Genomic DNA, 21,025 nt, shown 5'->3' on the forward strand with positions numbered 1-21,025 from the left:
ACATCAGCAGTCAACAGGGGTTGACTGGGTCAAACTGACGCGTGGGTCCAGTGGGACCCACCTGTCATACTCTGTTAGGTTAATTAGGGTTTAGTTAAACTAATTACTGTTTAATTAAGCTAACAGGTTAATTAGATTAATTAATTAAGGTTAATTAACTTAATTAGTTTAGTTAATTAATTAATTAATTAAATTTATTTTTATTTTAATTATTGTTTTATTTATTTTTATATACTTTTTTTTTAACGTTCTGGGGGCGGGCCCCCTTTGTCATAGGGCCCTGGGGGCTAACGGGCGTGCGGTTGCCGCGGGTGTCGGGCGCTGGGCGTCGGCGCCCGACTGGGCGAGCGCCAGATCGACAGGCAGGGGGGGCCACACGGCGTGGCGAGACCGCCGGCGTGGCGCACTGGCGCCCACGTAGGCGGCGCGGGCTGGAGGGTGCACGGGGCGAGGGGAGCAGGCATGGCGGGTGGAGATGGCCGCCGGCGGAGGCAGGCGGACGCGGCGGCGGGGCGTGTGCGCGCGGGTAGGCGGTGAGCCCGGGCGCGGCAGGGCTCAGGGACGGGGCGCGCCTGGGGCGCACGGGGCGCAGCTAGGCGTGGCGCAGGCGCGCGCGGAGGTGCGGGCGGCAGTACGGCGCGATGGAGGGGAAAGGGGAATGGGCGCGGCCACGACGGAGCGTGCGCGCGATTCGGCAGCAAAGAGGAGGGGAGGGAGAGGCTCACGAGGCCGGTAGGGAAATGGCAGCGGTTGTCGGGGTGGTCGACGGAGACGACCGGGGACGAGGAGAAGCAGGCCAGCGGGAAGAGGCGCCGGCGAGGTCGAGATCCGGCGGAGAGGTTCGGTGCGCGACCCTGGAGGAGCGGGGCGGGCGGAGGGGCGGCGCTTCCACGGTGCGGCGGTTGTGTCGTACGGCGACGGCGTTGATGAAGGGGGCGTCGGGCTCATTGCCCCTTCCCGATCCAGATCAGGTCGGGGAAGAGGAGCGAGGGGGGGGACGAGCCGGAGACGGGCGGCGGCGGCTCCAGATCGAGCGGGAGGGGGGCGAGAGAGAGTGGGGGGGATCGATCTCGATCCAGGGGAATCGGGGGAGGGAGTGGAGCGCGTGGGGGGCGAGTGGGGGGTGTGGTGGTGGATTAGGGTTCGATCGGGTGGGGGATGTAGTGGATAAGGAGTGGGGGAGGCCGGCCGGCTGGACCTGATGGGCCGAGGCCCAAGGAGGGGGGGGGCTTGCGGCCTGCCGGGCCGAAGCCCGGGGGGGGTTTCTTTGTTTGTTTGTTTAGTTTTTTTTTCTTTTTCGTATTTTCTTTTCTTTTATTTATTTACTTTTCTGTTTTAAATCATTTTAAATTATTTAGGCCTTTTATAAAAATGTGTTTACTACACCATATTTATCTATGTAATATTTAGTACAAACCGAACATTTTTATTTTAATGTCTGTAAACTTTTATTATTTACCAAACTTTGAATTTGAATTTTGGACCGGTTTTGATCTAACGATAGATTAGTAGCGGTAACCATGGTGACGTGGCACCATTAGCGTGGGATCACTGTAGCTTAATTATCCGAGCGTCACAATTCTCCTCCACTACAAGAAATCTCGTCCCGAGATTTAAGCGGTGGAGTAAGGGGCGAAGGTGTTGGTAGCGAAAAACCTAACGAGTCTTCTCGGCCTTGGTTGCCCTTTCTAAGAGGTTGATCCCTTTCGTTGATGTCTTCATTTCACTGCTTCAAGTCACCATGATCAATTGTCATCCTTTCTTCGGGATCTCCATCGTACTTATGAATAGGAAAGGGGCAGCTCTACAACGATAGGATGTTATAAGGGAAAATCTTCTAGGGGTTTCCCAAGTATGAACATATGAGTATCTCTCGAGTTGAACAAATGAAACACATCAAGAGCAAAGTAAGATGGTGCAATAAGAAGTTTCAAGCGGATAGGCAATCGTTCATTGCCTGAAACAGAGTGTGAATGGGGTTCAGAGCAACGGGAATAAGTATTGTGTCCGATACCAGAATTGATCACTAGGAAGGTGGCTCGCAAATTACATTCGTAGTCAAGCTCTAGGAATAACTTTGGCAACATAGTGTATAGGAGAGTCAGGTTTCGATCCTGTAGAACTGTGGGTTATGGGCCCACCATGTGGGCTAAAAGTAGGAAAAGCGATGACGTCTTGCACAATCATGCAAGCAAGGCATGTCAGAGGATAGCCTATCAGTTATGTCAGCAACAATGTCGGTACCAAGGGCGAGGGACGAAGAGAACCATTTTCCCGCTCGTTGAACGAGGCGGGCCAATAGGCAAGGTTCTCGTCCATCGGTGGCTACCGAAATGTCATCAACAATAGTAACAGAGTCTTACTGACAGAGTTGTACACCGAGGTGTTTACATAAGCAGTGAATTATTACTGCTTAGATCATATAGATCTCAAGAAAGATTAACAAAACAAATGGAAAGGAAAAGGTGATCATCAGATTAAACAGAACAATGTAAAGGAAAATGTGTTTAAACACATATTTCGGGGGTATATCCTTCCCAAAGGCAAGCAGAGCATGATATCCATGACGGGATATAACGTAGAAAACCCTTTAGGAAAGGGGAGAGAAATTTCCTGCCCTTACCCATACAACGGTGTTTGGATAATTGAGCAAGAAACATTTGGCATTGGGCTTCAAATGTTCTTGTTGAAAATCGGAGTACCACAGACAATCTTCGAGATATCCTTGACAGGATACACAAGTTTTACAAATTACTCATGGAAGAATGACTAACCTTGCTAGTAAGGAAACTATAACAATAGGCCCTCCGGGCAGTTGTGTTAGGATGAAATCACCTTATCGGGTTAAAGACCGATGTTATAACTCTTGGAAATACGTTCCAACCATCATACCTGACCGAGATTCAGATCTGATTGGTGTCAAACTACCTCAGACTCAAGATGCGTGAGAAGAAAAGGTGCAACACAATTTGACGAGATGACATTGTGAGATTCTCAGAAATGATCTATGGGAGTGAGCTCTGAAACAAGAGTTCATCAGTAAACCAAGGAGAGGATGAGGAGGTGGCTGATAGGCTCAGCAACAAATCATTGAGATTCCCAAAGGATTGATTTCCACAATTATGAGAACAAGGAAATTTCATTTGTCGGATCAAATGATATAATGATGTATGCTCGAGGGAAACATACACAACTGAACAATGATAGGAGGGTGCACCCAGGAATCTGGACTAGGTAGCACGATCAATGTTCGAATGATGATTCAATAAGCAATAGACTTAGAATGAAATTGTAGACCAATAACTTCAAAGTAATAGGGTTGCTAGAAGTTTAGAGTTTACACATCACAGACCATTTGTCGGTATTCCGGTTAGAAACAACACGGAGACCAAGAAATGACCGCAAAAGGCGGGAGATATTACTATATCAAGAATTCTCAAGAGGTGGTAAAATTACCACGACAGTCTTGACATAAAAGGTGGTAACATTCCAAGGTAAAGAAGAACCAATGCTGGATAGCAAGGATCTCAAGCCATAACACAAAACACGAATAAGTTTGTGTTGAACGGAAGGCAATAAAGTGGTCGGTGATAACACAAACCATTGAGGGGCGAGGATGGTATTTCTCATCAAGAATTCGATATATATCTTGGAAGAGCTCAGGATGTTGATGATGACCACGACACATTTGTCGAGAAATTTCATGAAGATGCAATCGGTTGGCGATGACATCAAGTCAAATGATGATGCAGCGAAAGTCAAATAATACTTGAAGAAGAACTCATAAGAAGTTATGCAATTCCGTGATAATCTCGAGATACCAGAGGGGGTAATACTCGATGACAGGTCAAAGTAGAGGTTGGACTGGGGTATTGCTCTGCAAAATACAAGCGCTTAAACTAGCACGCGAAATGGTATTTAAAGGAGAACATGGTCGGAACCACGATTGCAAAAGGTCAGAACTCAGATATAAGATGAACTTATACCAAAGGAATAATTTAATTTAAGAGAAGCTTTAACGATAAGATCTACATCGTGTCCATGGGCATGAACCCAAAGTTCAAGGTCGACTCCCACTTCTCCAATGCATAACCTTTCATTCACTCCTCACTTTTGAAGAAGTTGTATTGTTGAAATTTCATCTGGCAAAATACCAGAAGTGTATGACTCGTGAAAACTTTCGAGTTCACACGGTTTTAGAGAAGGTTGTATAGGTTCAACCCATCGGGGTTTCATAGAAACATATACCACAAGTTTCAAGAGTAAATATCACAAGCTCGAAAGTAGAGCATGGTTAGCAAAACAGATGATACAATTTACCAAAGGTATCATATACCCATGGAAAGGCTCACAAGATTATTGAATAGGAAGGACACTGCCGGATAATAATCCAACAAGGGATCCTACGGTCTACAATGGAGCTGATGCGAGTATCGGTACTCTATCTGAGGAAGATGGAATGAAAGGGCATCAGATTATATAAACAACTGTTTATTTCAAATCTTAAATACAAAGGAATTATCATTTCCAAATCAAGGGATCAAAAGCCAACGCTCTCATTAAGAATGGATCAGTCGAATAGACTTAGGGGTACAATCAACGACAATTTGATTGGTCGATAACCAACTCATGTTCAAAATGATGTGTGAGCCGGAAGGATGAATCATTGGATCTGATTGAGGATGGCGAGCATTCACAACATTTTGAATCAACGGACTCAAAATGATAATGATAAGGGATGCCAATAAAATTATAGACTTATGGGATTAACCATAATGCAAGCAAGTAAGAACTTCAAGAGTAATAGGCTACTCAAGATTTTCGGAAGTTCAAATAGTATTTTGAAGACTTTTGTGAAATACATGAACCAACTAGGGATGAGAAAATATCCGGTGAGTGCTAGAAATTTACCTATAGTGGTATTCATGTGGCAAATAAATGCAAAGCAGTAGACACAAAGCATTCTCGGAACAATAGAGAGAATTTTGGGGCATCTTGTAATAACAAGATCAATGAGGAATGATTATATGAATGGCACGTGTACGTGGTTATCCATAAAGGTTTATCGATAGAAGGGAATTGCAAAAGCAACACGCACAAGGTCTCGACAGAATATCGGAGAGTATCTTCGAAATCTTCTAGTGGAGCCGGCGATCATCTGGACTGAAGGGGCTCTCCGGGAGAAAGTATTTTCGAGAACCTAAATTAGATTTTTAGCAAATTCATTAAACCCGAATAGAAGAGAGATTAGAATCCCAGAGTATAGACGAGGAATAAAAGATCCTACAACCACCCAATGGCGACGTGTGCCCGTGAGACACACAACCATGTTAGTAAAAGTTTTGCAATGTCTAGACTCGACTTCGGCCAAGGAGTGTGGAAGGGGGATTCCTACAGGCAGTCGGCTCTGATACCAACTTGTGACGCCCCCGATTTGACCGTACACTAATCATGCACGCAAATGTGTACGATCAAGATCAAGGACTCACGGGAAGATATCACAACACAACTCTACAAATAAAATAAGTCATACAAGCATCATATTACAAGCCAGGGGCCTCGAGGGCTCGAATACAAGAACTCGATCATAGACGAGTCAGCAGAAGCAACAATATCTGAGTACAGACATAAGTTAAACAAGGTTGCCTTAAGAAGGCTAGCACAAACTGGGATACAGATCGAAAGAGGCGCAGGCCTCCTGCCTGGGATCCTCCTAACTATACCTGGTCGTCGTCAGCGGGCATCACGTAGTAGTAGGCACCTCCGGTGTAGTAGGAGTCGTCGTCGAAGGTGGCGTCTGGCTCCTGGGTTCCAACATCTGGTTGTGACAACCAGGTAGAAGGGATAGGGGGAAAAAGGGAGAAAGCAACCGTGAGTACTCATCCAAAGTACTCGCAAGCAAGGAGCTATACTACATATGTATGCATTGGTATCAACTAGAATAAGGCTGTTATATGTGGACTGAACTGCAGAAAGCCGGAATAAGAGGGGGATAGCTAGTCCTTTCGAAGACTACGCTTCTAGTAACCTCCATCTTGCAGCATGTAGAAGAGAGTAGACGGAAGTCCTCCAAGTAGCATCGCATAGCATAATCCTAACCGATGATCCTCCCCTCGTCGCCCTGTGAGAGAGCGATCACCGGTTGTATCTGGCACTTGGAAGGGTGTGTTTTATTAAGTATCCGGTTCTAGTTGTCATAAGGTCAAGGTACAACTCCAAGTCGTCCTATTACCGAAGATCACGGCTATTCGAATAGATTAACTTCCCTGCAGGGGTGCACCACATAACCCAACACGCTCGATCCCATTTGGCCGGACACACTTTCCAGGGTCATGCCCGGCCTCGGAAGATCAACACGTCGTAGCCCTACCTAGGCACAACAGAGAGGCCAACACGCCGGTCTAAACCTAAGCGCACAGGGGTCTGGGCCCATCGCCCATAGCACACCTGCACGTTGCGTACGCGGCCGGAGAGCAGACCTAGCAACCTCCATTACAAAGGAAGTCACGTTACGCGGTCCAACCCGGCGCGCGCCGCTCAGTCGCTGGCGTCACGAAGTGCTTCGGCTGATACCACGACGTCGAGTGCCCATAACTGTCCCCGCGTAGATGGTTAGTGCGTATAGGCCAGTAGCCAGACTCAGATCAAATACCAAGATCTCGTTAAACGTGTTAAGTATCCGCGAACATCGACCAGGGCCAGGCCCACCTCTCTCCTAGGTGGTCTCAACCTGCCCTGTCGCTCCGCCTCAAAGTAACCGTCGGGGGCCGTCGGGAACCCAGGCCCACCTCTACCGGGATGGAGCCACCTGCCCCTTCAGCCCCCCATCTCCGAACAGTATCACAAGTAATGTAACTGTGTAAAGTATATCGTATATGCCCGTGATCACCTCCCGAAGTGATCACGGCCCAGTAGTATAGCATGGCAGACGGACAAGAGTGTAGGGCCACTGATGGAACACTAGCATCCTATACTAAGCAGTAGGATAGCAGGTAATGGCAACAACAGTAGTAGCAAGGACAGGCTATGCATCAGGATAGGAATAACGGAAAGCAGTAACATGCTACACTACTCTAATGCAAGCAGTATAGAGAAAAGAGTAGGCGATATCTGGTGATCAAAGGGGGGGCTTGCCTGGTTGCTCAGACAAGAAGGAGGGGTCGTCGATGACGTAGTCGACCACAGGGGGATCAGCATCGTCACTGGGTCTACCGGAGAGAAGAGGGGAAGAAACAGTAAATACATAGCAAGCAAGTGCATAACAGGACAACAAGCAGAGCTAGACGTGTTCTAACGCGGTATGAGGTGATACCGGTGAAGGGGGGAAACATCCGGGAAAGTATCCCCGGTGTTCCGTGTTTCTGGACAGATGAACCGAAGGTGAAATGTTGCAGGTTCACTATGCTAGGGACGCGTGGCAGACGAAAGGGCTGCGTATCCAGATTTGTCTCATCGTTCTGAGCAACTTTCATGTTGAAAATAATTTAATCCGAGTTACGGATTAAAAGATATGATTTTCTAAAGATTTTATTAATTTCTGAAATTTAATTAATCATTTAATTAATTCGAAAATGGATTTATGACATCAGCATGATGTCATGCTGACATCAGCAGTCAACAGGGGTTGACTGGGTCAAACTGACGCGTGGGTCCAGTGGGACCCACCTGTCATACTCTGTTAGGTTAATTAGGGTTTAGTTAAACTAATTACTGTTTAATTAAGCTAACAGGTTAATTAGATTAATTAATTAAGGTTAATTAACTTAATTAGTTTAGTTAATTAATTAATTAATTAAATTTATTTTTATTTTAATTATTGTTTTATTTATTTTTATATACTTTTTACTTTTTTTTAACATTCTGGGGGCGGGCCCCCTTTGTCATAGGGCCCTGGGGCTAACGGGCGTGCGGTTGCCGCGGGTGCGGGCGCTGGGCGTCGGCGCCCGACTGGGCGAGCGCCCAGATCGACAGGTAGGGGGGCCAGCCACGGGCGTGGCGAGGCCACGTCGGGGCAGCACCGGGGCTAGGCGGCGGTCGGTGGAGGGTGCACGGGGCGCAGGGGGAGGCAGGGCATGAGCGGGTGGAGGTGGCCGCCGGCGGAGGCAGGCGGACGCGGCGGCGGGGCGTGTGCGCGCGGGTAGGCGGTGAGCCCGGGCGCGGCAGGGCTCAGGGACGGGGCGCGCCTGGGGCGCACGGGGCGCAGCTAGGCGTGGCGCAGGCGCGCGCGGAGGTGCGGGCGGCAGTACGGCGCGAAGGAGGGGAAAGGGGAATGGGCGCGGCCACGACGGAGCGTGCGCGCGATTCGGCAGCAAAGAGGAGGGGAGGGAGAGGCTCACGAGGCCGGTAGGGAAATGGCAGCGGTTGTCGGGGTGGTCGACCGAGACGACCGGGACGAAGAGGAGAAGCAGGCCAGCGGGGAAGAGGCGCCGGCGAGGTCGAGATCCGGCGGAGAGGTTCGGTGCGGCGACCCTGGAGGAGCGGGCGGGCGGAGGCGGCGGTCCTCAGGCACGGTGCGGCGGTTGTGTCGTACGGCGACGGCGTTGATGAAGGGGGCGTCGGGCTCATTGCCCCTTCCCGATCCAGATCAGGTCGGGGAAGAGGAGCGAGGGGGGAGACGAGCCGGAGACGGGCGGCGGCGGCTCCAGATCGAGCAGGAGGGGGCGAGAGAGAGTGGGGGGATCGATCTCGATCCAGGGGAATCGGGGGAGGGAGTGGAGCGCGTGGGGGGGCGAGTGGGGGGTGTGGTGGTGGATTAGGGTTCGGTCGGGTGGGGGATGTAGTGGATAAGGAGTGGGGGAGGCCGGCCGGCTGGACCTGATGGGCCGAGGCCCAAGGAGGGGGGGGCTTGCGGCCTGCCGGGCCGAAGCCCAGGGGGGTTTTTCTTTGTTTGTTTGTTTAGTTTTTTTCTTTTTCGTATTTTCTTTTCTTTTATTTATTTACTTTTCTGTTTTAAATCATTTTAAATTATTTAGGCCTTTTATAAAAATGTGTTTACTACACCATATTTATCTATGTAATATTTAGTACAAACCGAACATTTCTATTTTAATGTCTGTAAACTTTTATTATTTACCAAACTTTGAATTTGAATTTTGGACCGGTTTTGATCTAACGACAGATTAGTAGCGGTAACCATGGTGACGTGGCACCATTAGCGTGGGATCACTGTAGTTTAATTATCCGAGCGTCACATACTATCTAGCTGACGGCATCTATCCGAGATGGTCGACATTTGTGAAGACGATCTCAAACCCTGTGGCAGGAGGCAAGAACGCCTGGTTTGCGAAGCTTCAGGAGGCTTGCAGGAAGGATGTTGAGCGGGCATTTGGTGTGCTCCAATCTCGATTTGCTGTTGTTCGGTACCCCGCTCAGACCTGGTCCAAAGATCAGATGTGGGAGATTATGACTTGCTGTGTCATCTTGCACAACATGATCATCGAGAGCGAGTAAGAAGACCCAGTGTTTGACACTGAACCATACTACAGGCAGGGTCCTCTAGCCGAAGTTGATCACCAGCTACCGGCAACTTGGACTGCCTATCTCAGTATGCGTCAGGAGATCCGAGACCTACAAGTGCATCATCAACTGCAGAAAGATCTGATTGAGCACCTATGGAGGCTCAAGGGGGACGCCGTGTGATGAAATACGAGTTTTTATTTGTTGAACTATATAATTTGTATTGAACTATTTGTTGTTGTGCTATTTTGTTGAAGTATTTGATTTTTCTATGATGAAATATGTGATAAGAAATAATTGTGTTGATAATTGAACGCCGAGACACGGCGAAACCACGTCGAATATGGGCCTATTCTCGCCCATATGGGCCCTTTATTCGCCGAAATTGGGCTGCAAAGTGGGCCAATTTCGGTGCCTGGGGGCGAGTTAGGGGCGACGACTGGGCGCAAAACTGCCCCCAGCGCCGATTGTATCGCCGGCTCGCCCCCAGGGGCGATTTTTATGCGTCCTGGGGGGGCCAACGGCTGGAGATGCCCTAACACATCAGGTATAAGTTGACCCTTAAAAACGCGTATATAAGGGTTTTTACGGTACGAAATTACCTCGGACAAAGTAGACCCCGTAAATAAAACTATATCCCACTATAGCTTTTTCCCCTCTCGTACCGGCAGAGCCCGTCTCCGGCCACGGCGTGCCTCGCCCCAGCGCTGCCCGTCTCGCCTCTTCCCCGCCCCGGCACCACCCGCCCTGCCCTAGCGACGCACGCCTTGCCGCCACGCCCCCGCCCTGCTTCGGGCCACCGGTGGCCTGCTCCGCCCTGCCCGTGGAAGGCCTCGCCTCAACAGTGGAGGTCGAGCCGGCCACAATTCAGACCGACACGGCAAATCCTGGGCGTGCGGTGGCTTCTTTCGACGTGTGGCGACGGATTTCGGTGAGTTCCGGGTAGATTCCGGTCAGTTCTGTGGCGGCGAGTCTGCTCCGACAAGGTTTGACCGGTGTACGGGTTCAACTGTATACTGCCTTCAAAAATGTACATATGAGATTCTCCTCGATGAATTTCCAGTGCCCTTTAGAAAGTTTAAGGGCCGAACAAGTTTTACGAGATCTGCTAGGCACCGTTTTTTCGACCCGAAACTATAAACACGTTCTTTTACGGGTTTGATCGTTTTAAGGGGTCTGCTATAGATGCTCTTAGCCCGTACATCTCACTAATTATGTTTTGATGCTGATTTACTTGAATTATGTACATTAGACACTAATTATGATCTGGTGGTGATTAGCTTAAACTATGAAGTCACTGATTATGATCCGAATATCTGACACCTCTTTTTGAGAAAAGAAGCATGTTTCCCAAACAACATCAGAAGAGGAGTCTCCATACATATTTGGTTAGTACTCTCTCCGTCTTATAATATAAGAGTGTTTTTTTACTAGTATAGTATCAAAAACGTTATTATATTATATGACGAAGGAGTAAAATTAAGGCAGCTTCCAAAAAGCAAAAGGCTACTGTATCAACATGCAGTGGCGGAGCTACAACGAAAAAATGGGCGGGCCAAACTAATGAAGAGCACACAAAAATTTAAAAATTTGAACCATATAGTATTTCAGTAGGCATAGACAGCATGGAGCCGCATACTTGTTCTCATTGACTAGTGGTTGGGGCGCGCCCAGGGCGAGCCTCTTGAGGCGGTCAGGTGCGTTGCTAATTAGGCTGTTGTTCTTGTTCACCCATCAGCATGACAACAATGATGAGCTTTATAAATTCTGGTATGAAAAAATGAAGTGGAAAACACAAATATTCATCAACAATCTATCAACCAATTTTCTTTGACAAGAATCAATAAAAATGGTACCCTTCCTTCCATCCACACATATTCTTCCATGTAAGGACCATCTATTCACGAAAAGTGCCTGCAACTACCGGGCTCCATTGCTCATGGTATTTGAAAATTTTGAAAAAACACACTTCCATTGCTAAAAAAAATCTTAAATCAAATACGTGAATACATACACACATGCCTAAGGCCCGGTAAAAAGCTGAAAAAGAAACACTTTGTATTTTGAGAAATACAAAAGGAAATTTCTGACATAAATAACATCCATTTTCTGCTATATACTGTCAGAATTTTGTTTTTTCCTATAACCCAAAACAAAACGAGAGGTTTCTACCGAAACTTGCCACATGTATTCAAAGTGTGTATATGTATTCCCAGGAAAAAATTCACATTTGTTTGAAACTTCAAAAACACAAATTTCAAAATGTTTAAATATAGGGAGCAGTGGAGCTCGGGTGCTGCAATCCCTCTCTCCATCTATCCAAACATACTCTTCCATGTAAGCATCACTTGGATGTTGCTCAGAATCAGAATACTATTATCATCATCAGGACAGCCGCACATGCTGCAATGGTTGCTCATGTCCATGCCCACCAACCCTATCAATCATAAAGAGAAGGAGAGACATCAGCAGGTGCCAGGTGACCAAAGGGTGCAGAGCCAACAGGAAGACATGTAACTGAGAATTTGTCCTTCTCGTTTATGATTATAGATCAGTTGGCATTGCTCTCCTCCCTTACGGTTTCATGGTTTTGTATTGCTAACACAATAAAGCAGGTTGTGTTTATAGATAGTACACATGTCAGTTCAGTGGCATGTTCTTATATTTTCAAATTACCATGGCTATGAGCTCTTATAGTACAGAAACAGAGTTTTGGATCAGTCAACGACATTATGCAAACTTTCCAATTTGCCTACACTTATAGAACGAAAACTTTGCAAACTAATCTAAAATGGAGCTTTTTCAGTTCAGAAAGGAATCGATGCAAAGCTCGGACAAAGGAAATTAACAAGAGGAAAAAGCAAAGCTCACCAAGGCAGCCTTTGTGAATGCCGAGATGATATTGTAGCCATTGTTCTGCGGCCGTTCGTCGTGGCCATTGTAGCCGCCGCCGCTGGTACCTGAAAATTCCAAAGGAGCTTTAACAACTTAAAATTCTATGAATGTGTGTATATTCCATCCAGTATGATCTAACATCAATTGCTAGATGAACTAAGTGGTTTGTCCAAGCCTTGAAAGTGGAAGGAATAAGTGAGTTTAGTCAGTAAAACAAATCAATTAGTCCAAGTATGACCTACAAGCCCTGTTCAAGAATTCATCCGATTAACCAGTTAACTTGCCGATTAATCCCTGCTCGTAGGGTCACCGAGTAGCCGATAAACTGATAAATCGTCCGATTAATTGATTAAATGGCCGATTAACTTGCCGATTAGCCTATTAATTCCCTACTTGCCAGCCAACTGAGCAGTTACCAGTTAACGATTTCCTCAACAATGCCTACAAGAGTATCAGAAAAGAATTGCAGTAGACCAGTAATATAACATCGGATGAGATGAAGTTGTGAAGCAAACCAGAGTTGGGAATTAACATGCGGTTTGGGCTTAGGCCTTAAGGGACAGTGTATAAACTTAGTTGATAAACTGCAGTAGCACATAGGATCAATCAAATTGGTGGAGGTGAATATCCATGCCCGGTGGGCAGCATGATGTAGAGAAGTGGAAACAGAATGTCCGATCCGCCATATAGGTTTTATTTATCCGTGAATTCTGCAGAAAACAGTGAACATGCATGAGCTTAAAGATCATGGTTCATACCTATGAAAGATTCGATTCGAAGCAGAGGAAGAGGAAGCAGGTGCAGTATTGAAAGAACCTGAACGGACAACAAAAAATTTGGCAGCAATCCTTAGGATAGTAGGAACGCACAGTGACAGACCAAATCACACACAACAGCAAATTAGACAGGCATGCACACACAATATCAAATTAAAATTAGACATGCAGACACTTTGGAACAGAGCAATGCGCTGCATACCTGTGCATACATACAACTATCTGTTAGTGAAACAAACTTACGGCAAGCAGACTAGCAAAATTTGGTTATATATAATAATCATCAAGTTTCCACAATTCACGATCACTACTAACATGTGGTTCAGTACATTCAGTAACGTACTTATAAACTGTCGTGATTTAGCAACACTTTCTATAATAATGCGAGAGAATTTGTGTTTTCCAGATTTTGAATTACCAATTGGAAGCACCCTGTCAATGTGTCATACCCTGTACATCCCTAGCAGTCCTCGCACCCCTTCAGAGCACAACTTTTCTGGCAGTAAGCTGCCAGACCAACAACATATGTTATCTAGGATTAATTCATGTTCTGATAACTGAATTTTGAAGCCTTGTATAGTTCCAGTAAAAAAATAAGTTCATGGCACATCAAAACTAAAAAACATGTATTTCCTTATCTTCTATGGGATGTAAAAAAAAGGTGAATCAAGAGGCACCTGGAGTCTACAGAGTAAGGAAATTGGATTGTATGGACTCACTGTATTCTCTTGTGCGCAGGGCCACATGCTCGACATCTTCGCCTCCGTCTTCTGCAGCTGCATGAAAATATATAAGAATCAGGTATATGATTAATAGTACAAAAACTAAGCATCGCAGGTAACAATTCAAAATTTTAGAAAGAAAAGACAGCTCTGAAATTATGCATTCAAAACAGGCGTGAGCCTGGGTGACCGGAGTCAATTACATGAATGTGATATTAGCGCCACACAAAACAGTGTGAGCTGTTATCACATCACCAGACCGCTGAACATGATGCACAAAGGTGAAAGGCAAAAGAAAGAGAGAAAGAAATAAGGTTAGGTGATCAGCAACTATTCAGTGAATTTTGCCAAGACAACATAGTATGTTTGTCTTCCTCTCTGACAGCACGCGAGCTCCAGAGTCTGATGAGTTCAGCCAACTCAGCGAGCATTGAGCCGCAGACCAAAAACAGTTGTCAAACACTAGCATTCCGAGCCGTCCAGAAAGAGACCGAGCATGCTGCGAAGAAGATGTGCCAAAGCTGACCAAATAAATTACAATCCGCAGCTGAGAGAAAAATCTCAAGAAGTCCTCGGGATGATTTGGCCGATACCCAAAGTTCAACCTTCTGCCAAATAACATCAGATAATTTGCATCTCATCACGATGTGGCTAACGGTTTCAGCAGCTGGGCAAATATCACATCTATCATGTTGAACGACAGCAGTCCAGCTCTTCTTGATCATGAAGTCCTTGGTATTTAATCTTCCTCTAAAAGCTAGCCAAAGGAGTATAGTACTCGATGCTTATTAGGACCCCGGTTACAACACAAGACGACGTCGGCCCACGAGCCACACACGCACCACATAGCTAGCACACACGCACGCCTCCAGCAGCACGCAATCCACGGACATTACGGACGCACGCCCACGCTGCGTCCTCAGTTGCGTTTGTCGTCGGCGCCGCGCCCAGATGTGATTGCCGCCACCGCCAGTATGTCCGCAACTTTCGCTCGGGCGCGAGATAGAGAGGGGGGGGGGGGTGAGAAAGAGAGAGGGCCGCCGCGCACTGACCTTCGAATTGTAGTCGCCGCCTCGATTTGCGGCCACCGCGGACGGCCTTGAGCATGGTTGGCTGCTCCCCCTCCTCGCGTCCTAATATGACCACTCCTCTTCTCGCCTGAGACAGCAGCCACAACGGCGACCTAGGTCTACTCTGACAGGTGTCGCCCGCCGATGGGCGAGGAGGACGACGTTGCCGCCATCTCCTCCCATCCCCGCTCCACTCTGCCCTGCCCGACCTGCTGCTCGATCTGGTGCGAGGGGGAGGGGAGGTCGCCGTTGGGGAGGGCGTGGCTGAGGGGAGGTCACCGGTGGCGGCGGCGGCAACAAGGGAGAGGGAGAGGAATCGGGGGATCTTGACTGGGGGGCAATCCCTTTCTCTCTTCGCTGGCCAATCTCTTTCTCTCTTTTTTCTCGAGACGAAATAAATCTCTTTGTTTTGTCTTGTAGCTGATCCGATGTGGACATCGCCAGCATGCGCCCTTTGCACCATCGTTAAAGGGCTGTATTAGAAGATGCACACACATATTTATATACATATATACTAGTACTAAACAAAAAGAGGTGTCAGATATTCATATTTTTTAATAACAATAACAATCAACGTCGCTTACATTTCTCGATCTGTACGATGGCTTAGGTTTTGTTTTCTTTTGATTTGACAGTCGAGCTCTACGATGGCTTTGCTGCGCACAAGAGTGTAGTTCTCAAGTTCAAAGTCCATTTCTCCGTTAGACCGTCTCTAACACATCAGGTATAAGTTGACCCTTAAAAACGCGTATATAAGAGTTTTTACGATACGAAATTACCTCGGACAAAGTAGACCCCGTAAATAAAACTATATCCCACTATAGCTTTTTCCCCTCTCGTACCGGCAGAGCCCGTCTCCGGCCACAGCGTGCCTCGCCCCCAGTGCTGCCCGTCTCGCCTCCTCCCCGCCCCGGCACCACCCGCCCTGCCCCGGCGACGCACGCCTTGCCGCCACGCCCCCGCCCTGATTCGCGCCGCCGGTGGCCTGCTCCGCCCTGCCCGTGGAAGGCCTCGCCTCGACAGTGGAGGTCGAGCCGGCCACAATTCAGACCGACACGGCAAATCCTGGGCGTGCGGTGGCTTCTTTCGACGTGTGGCGACGGATTTCGGTGAGTTCCGGGTAGATTCCGATCAGTTCTGTGGCGGCGAGTCTGCTCCGACGAGGTTTGACCGGTGTACGGGTTCAACTGTATACTGCCTTCAAAAATGTACATATGAGATTCTCCTGGATGAATTTCCAGTGCCCTTTAGAAAGTTTAAGGGCCGAACAAGTTTTACGGGATCTGCTAGGCGCCGTTTTTTCGATCCGAAACTATAAACACGTTCTTTTACGGGTTTGATCGTTTTAAGGGGTCTGCTATAGATGCTCTTAGCCCGTACATCTCACTAATTATGTTTTGATGCTGATTTACTTGAATTATGTACATTAGACACTAATTATGATCTGATGGTGATTAGCTTAAACTATGAAGTCATTGATTATGATTCGAATATCTGACACCTCTTTTTGAGAAAAGAAGCATGTTTCCCAAACAACATCAGAAGAGGAGTCTCTATACATATTTGGTTAGTACTCTCCCCGTCTTATAATATAAGAGTGTTTTTTTACTAGTATAGTATCAAAAACGTTATTATATTATGTGATGAAGGAGTAAAATTAAGGCAGCTTCCAAAAAGCAAAAGGCTACTGTATCAACATGCAGTGGCGGAGCTACAACGAAAAAAATGGGTGGGCCAAACTAATGAAGAGCACACAAAAATTTAAAAATTTGAACCATATAGTATTTCAGTAGGCATAGACAGTATGGAGCCGCATACTTGTTCTCATTGATTAGAAGATGCACACACATATTTATATACATATATACTAGTACTAAACAAAAAGAAGCCATAGTAGCTTACCATCAACCATGGTCATCATGGATTCATGGTGTTACATACTACAAATCTGCTTTCCGATCCGCCATGCTTCTAAAATCATCAATGATATCTTCATAGCTATATTTCTCTAGATTTTCACCCTCTATGTTAACTAGCAAGTTGTTGGGAAGATGACCATCTTCCATCTTATTCCGCAACCTTGTTTTAATGATCTTCATACTAGAAAATGCACGTTCAACACTCGTTGTAGAAACTGGGAGGGTAATGAGCAAACGAAGTAGCCTTTCAATCAAATTGAAGATATTATGTTTATCCTTAGAGACATCCAAAACATAGTGTTTTAGTTGCAGTTCTAATCCATAGATATCTTGCTGGGAGAAGTCGGCTGGGTAGTATTTTTTCACCATCTCACATATATCACTAGTCTTTTAGTCTCTAAATCTGTTTCTAGGAATCAATGTGGCACTGGTAGATAGAAGATCCATTACCTTCTCATTGAACCCCCGATTTAATTCAAATAGTTGAGTATCCATTTGCAAAGAATATTTCCACTCGAAAGTAATGCTCCTTGGTGAACTGATTAGGGTGATGACGGGCATGACCACCATGCAAGATGTAAGTTTCCTCAAAGTTATGAACATCGATGGAATGGTTTGTACAAAATTCAATAACCATGACAATAAATTCTTCATATCCATCATCTGATCTCAGCTGCTGAAGACGCTCTTTTGTCGAGGACACTAGACGAACAACATTCACAATATCTTGTGACTTCTTCTGTAAGGCCTGGCCAAGTAGTTCAGTTATCTCATGGATATGCTTCCTGATTTTACATGCAAATATACTCAATATCTCCTTCTGAATATCAGGCGATGTGTCCTTTGAATTATAAGGAGCATTCCCCATCACAAGCTTGACGTGTGAGCCACTTGACAACTGCAATTGATACTTTCAGACGCAAACAGTTTCTTTCTACTTTCTCCTTGTCCTTCGCTACTATTACATTTTCTATGTGGCATGGTTGATTGAGTAAGGCATGATATTCTGTGACTGCATTGTTGTGTGATGAGCATGGCCCAGAACCTATATGGGTTAAAAATGCACAATGCTTTCCACAATTAACCCTCTTCCAACTAATAAAGCCATCAACCGTGAACACATGAGAACCACCTCTTGTACTTTCCTTTTTACTAGCCATGAAGCAATATAGACAGTACGCACGATGCTTGTCCTCTGAATACTCTAGCCATGAGGGGAATTAAGCAAACCAATTTTAATTGAAGCGGTGTTGATGCCCTATTTCACCCGAAGGTTCATAATTCTGTAGGCAGGGTTGCATAGCAGTCAACATCAAATATGCTCGTCACACACTATCTCTTTGCTCTGGTGGATATTGCCAAATCTGTGGGCGTAATCTTGTGCCTTGCTGCAATAATTCGATAGCTTCAAATAGAATGTTGATTTTGTTGAAGCACATTTTGGTTCTACTGCTGCTGTTCCAATTCAACCAAGTGTATAGGAATAGGATGATCTGGTGGTGATGAAGGATCCTCCTCGACTTCATTCGCATCATCTCTTTTATTTTTTTTAAAAATAAATCAATTCTTTGGTGGCTAGCTTTACCCATGTCAGATGGTACCTAAATTACAATTTGTAAAGATCAGCTGACTGAGAATTGCTAATTGTGTGAATTTCAAATTTGGTTTGACCTGTGCAGATGAAATTAGGGAAAAAATCAAGAGAGGAATTTACCTATGCCTGGGTCACCAACAGCATGGCAATGACGCTGGACTGGTCGTTCGTCACAACGACCGGCAGCTCAATCGCAGCCGCTACTTGTATCAGGAGGAGATTCTAGCCAAACATATCGTCCCACATCAAGCGAGGACGTCATCCTAGACAGCTTGTGAGCTTCCCCATTGTTGTTGCACTGTTCAAATCTGAAGATGCAAGGTCGAAATAGATTGCTTCTGTCTTTGATGTCATGTAGAATCATGCAATGTGCCCCCAGATTTATCACCAACTCGAGCTCCCGGACGACTCTCAGACAGTCAAATGAGACTTGCAGATTCTCAAGGCGTAGGTATTCGCTCAGAGCAATCGCCTCGCGACGCGCGAGTGCTTCTAGAGTTTCAGGATCAGTCATTCCTTCCAAAACCAGAGAAGACGCACCTATGAACTCCCCCTGCTCATTACGGCATACCACCCCAACTGAGCCCTTATTAGTTGACTTTGCCACCGCCGCATCAACATTTAACTTCATATATCCAAGGGCCGGCGGAATCCATCGTGGTACTACACGTTACCGAATCGATCTTGGTTGTTGCATGGGACTGAGAGATGCGATATCCTCCATATATCTACACGTTGCCGTGAAGGAAATATGCCCTAGAGGCAATAATAAAGTTGTTATTTATATTTCCTTATATCATGATAAATGTTTATTATTCATGCTAGAATTGTATTAACTGGAAACTTAGTACATGTGTGAATACATAGACAAGACAGAGTGTCCCTAATATGCCTCTACTTGACTAGCTCGTTAATCAAAGATGGTTAAGTTTCCTAACCATAGACATGTGTTGTAAATGGGATCACATCATTAGAGAATGATGTCATGGACAAGACCCATCCGTTTGCTTAGCATTATGATCATTTAGTTTTATTGTTATTGCTTTCTTCATATTATACATATTCCTCTGACTATGAGATTATGCAACTCCCGAATACCGGAGGAACACCTTGTGTGCTATAAAACGTTACAACATAACTGGGTGATTATAAAGATGATCTATAGGTGTCTCTGAAGGTGTTTGTTGGGTTGGCATAGATCAAGATTAGGATTTGTCACTCCGTGTATCAGAGAGGTATCTCTGGGCCCTCTCGATAATGCACATCACAGTAAGCCTTGCAAACAGTCTGACTAAATGAGTTAGTTACAGTATGATGCATTATGGAACGAGTAAAGAGACTTGCCGGTAACGAGATTGAACTATGTATGATGATACCGATGATCGAATCTCAAGCAAGTAACATACCGATGACAAAGGGAATGACGTATGTTGTTATGCGGTTTGACCGATAAAGATCTTCGTAGAATATGTAGGAACCAATACGAGGATCCAGGTTCCACTATTGTTTATTGACCGGAGATATGTCTCAGTCATGTCTACATAGTTCTCGAACCCGTAGGGTCCGCACGCTTAACGTTCGATGACGATTTGTATTATGAGTTGTGTGTTTTTGGTGACCGAAGTTTGTTCAGAGTCTCGGATGAGATCACGGACATGACAAGGAGTCATGAAATGGTCGAGAGGTAAAGATTGATATATTGGATGAAGCTATTCGAACACCGGAATGGTTCCGGGAAGGTTCGGGTATTTTTCGGAGTACTGGGAGTTACCGGAACCCCCCCCCCCCGGGGGAATATTGGGCCTACATGGGCCATAGGGGAGAAGGGAGGCAGCCCACAAGGGGTAGCCACGCCCCCTCCCTATAGGGAGTCTGAATTGGACTTGGGAGGTCCCCCCCTTTCCTTCTCCTCTTCCTCTCCCTTCCCTCTTTCCCCCCTCCGGAAAAGGAAAGGGAGTCCAACTAGGATTGGGAGTCCTAGTTGGACTCCCCACTTTGGCGTGCCCCCTAGGCCGGCCGCCTCCTCCCCTCCTTCTTTATATACGGGGGCTGGGGCACCCCAAAGACTCAACAGTTGTTTATTAGCCGTGTGCGGTGCCCCCCTTCACAGTTTACCACCTCAGTCATATTGTCATAGTGCCTAGGCGAAGCCCTGCGCGGATCACATCACCAACACCGTCACCACACCGTCGTGCTGACGAAACTCTCCCTCGACCCTCTACTGGATCAAGAGCTCAAGGGACGTCATCATGCTAAACATGTGCTGAACACGGAGGTGCCGTACATTCGGTACTTGGATCAATTGGATCATGAAGACGTTCGAATACATCAACCGCGTTACTAAACGCTTCTGCTTTCGGTCTACGAGGGTACGTGGACACACTCTCCCATCTCGTTGCTATGCTTCTCCTAGATAGATCTTGCATGATCGTAGGAAAATTATTGAATTACTACGTTTCTCAACAGTGGCATCCGAGCCAGGTCTATGCGTAGATGATATGCACGAGTAGAACACAAAGAGTTGTGGGCGATAATAGTCATACTGCTTACCACCAACATCTTACTTTGATTCGGGGGTATTGTTGGATGAAGC

General features: G+C 46.3%; 1 protein-coding gene across 8 annotated transcripts; it reads right to left on the reverse strand.

The window, feature by feature from the left end:
* Positions 1 to 11,491: 11,491 nt before the first annotated feature.
* Positions 11,492 to 15,309, reverse strand: LOC125517263. 8 transcript variants are annotated; one of them, XR_007287528.1, is made up of 6 exons: positions 14,902 to 15,301; positions 13,847 to 13,903; positions 13,546 to 13,634; positions 13,110 to 13,167; positions 12,328 to 12,416; positions 11,492 to 11,893 (listed from the first exon to the last, which is right to left on the reverse strand). XR_007287528.1 is itself a non-coding variant. In XM_048682442.1 (5 exons), exons 1-5 carry the CDS (start codon positions 14,954 to 14,956, stop codon positions 11,772 to 11,774), a joined length of 375 nt encoding a protein of 124 aa, XP_048538399.1. In that variant the 5' UTR covers positions 14,957 to 15,305; the 3' UTR covers positions 11,492 to 11,771. The 8 variants fall into 8 exon arrangements, 2 of the variants coding, with proteins under 2 accessions (XP_048538399.1, XP_048538398.1); XR_007287530.1 differs by lacking the exon at positions 13,110 to 13,167 and having other exon boundaries at positions 12,328 to 13,061; positions 13,847 to 13,897; positions 14,902 to 15,309; XR_007287527.1 differs by lacking the exon at positions 13,110 to 13,167 and having other exon boundaries at positions 12,328 to 13,061; positions 13,577 to 13,634; positions 14,902 to 15,305.
* Positions 15,310 to 21,025: the final 5,716 nt, after the last annotated feature.

This window comes from Triticum urartu, chromosome 6, assembly GCF_003073215.2.
Source record: "Triticum urartu cultivar G1812 chromosome 6, Tu2.1, whole genome shotgun sequence".
Classification (NCBI taxonomy): domain Eukaryota; kingdom Viridiplantae; phylum Streptophyta; class Magnoliopsida; order Poales; family Poaceae; genus Triticum; species Triticum urartu.

Bases quoted from the DNA above. Each gene is read 5' to 3' on its own strand.
- LOC125517263 (XM_048682441.1), bottom strand. From the start codon at position 14,956: ATGCTCAAGGCCGTCCGCGGTGGCCGCAAATCGAGGCGGCGACTACAA. The intron at 12,417-13,109 runs GTATGAACCATG...TGGAATTTTCAG, and splicing joins TCGAATCGAATCTTTCATAG to GTACCAGCGGCGGCGGCTAC. The intron at 11,894-12,327 runs GTGAGCTTTGCT...TATGATTGATAG, and splicing joins CATTCACAAAGGCTGCCTTG to GGTTGGTGGGCATGGACATG.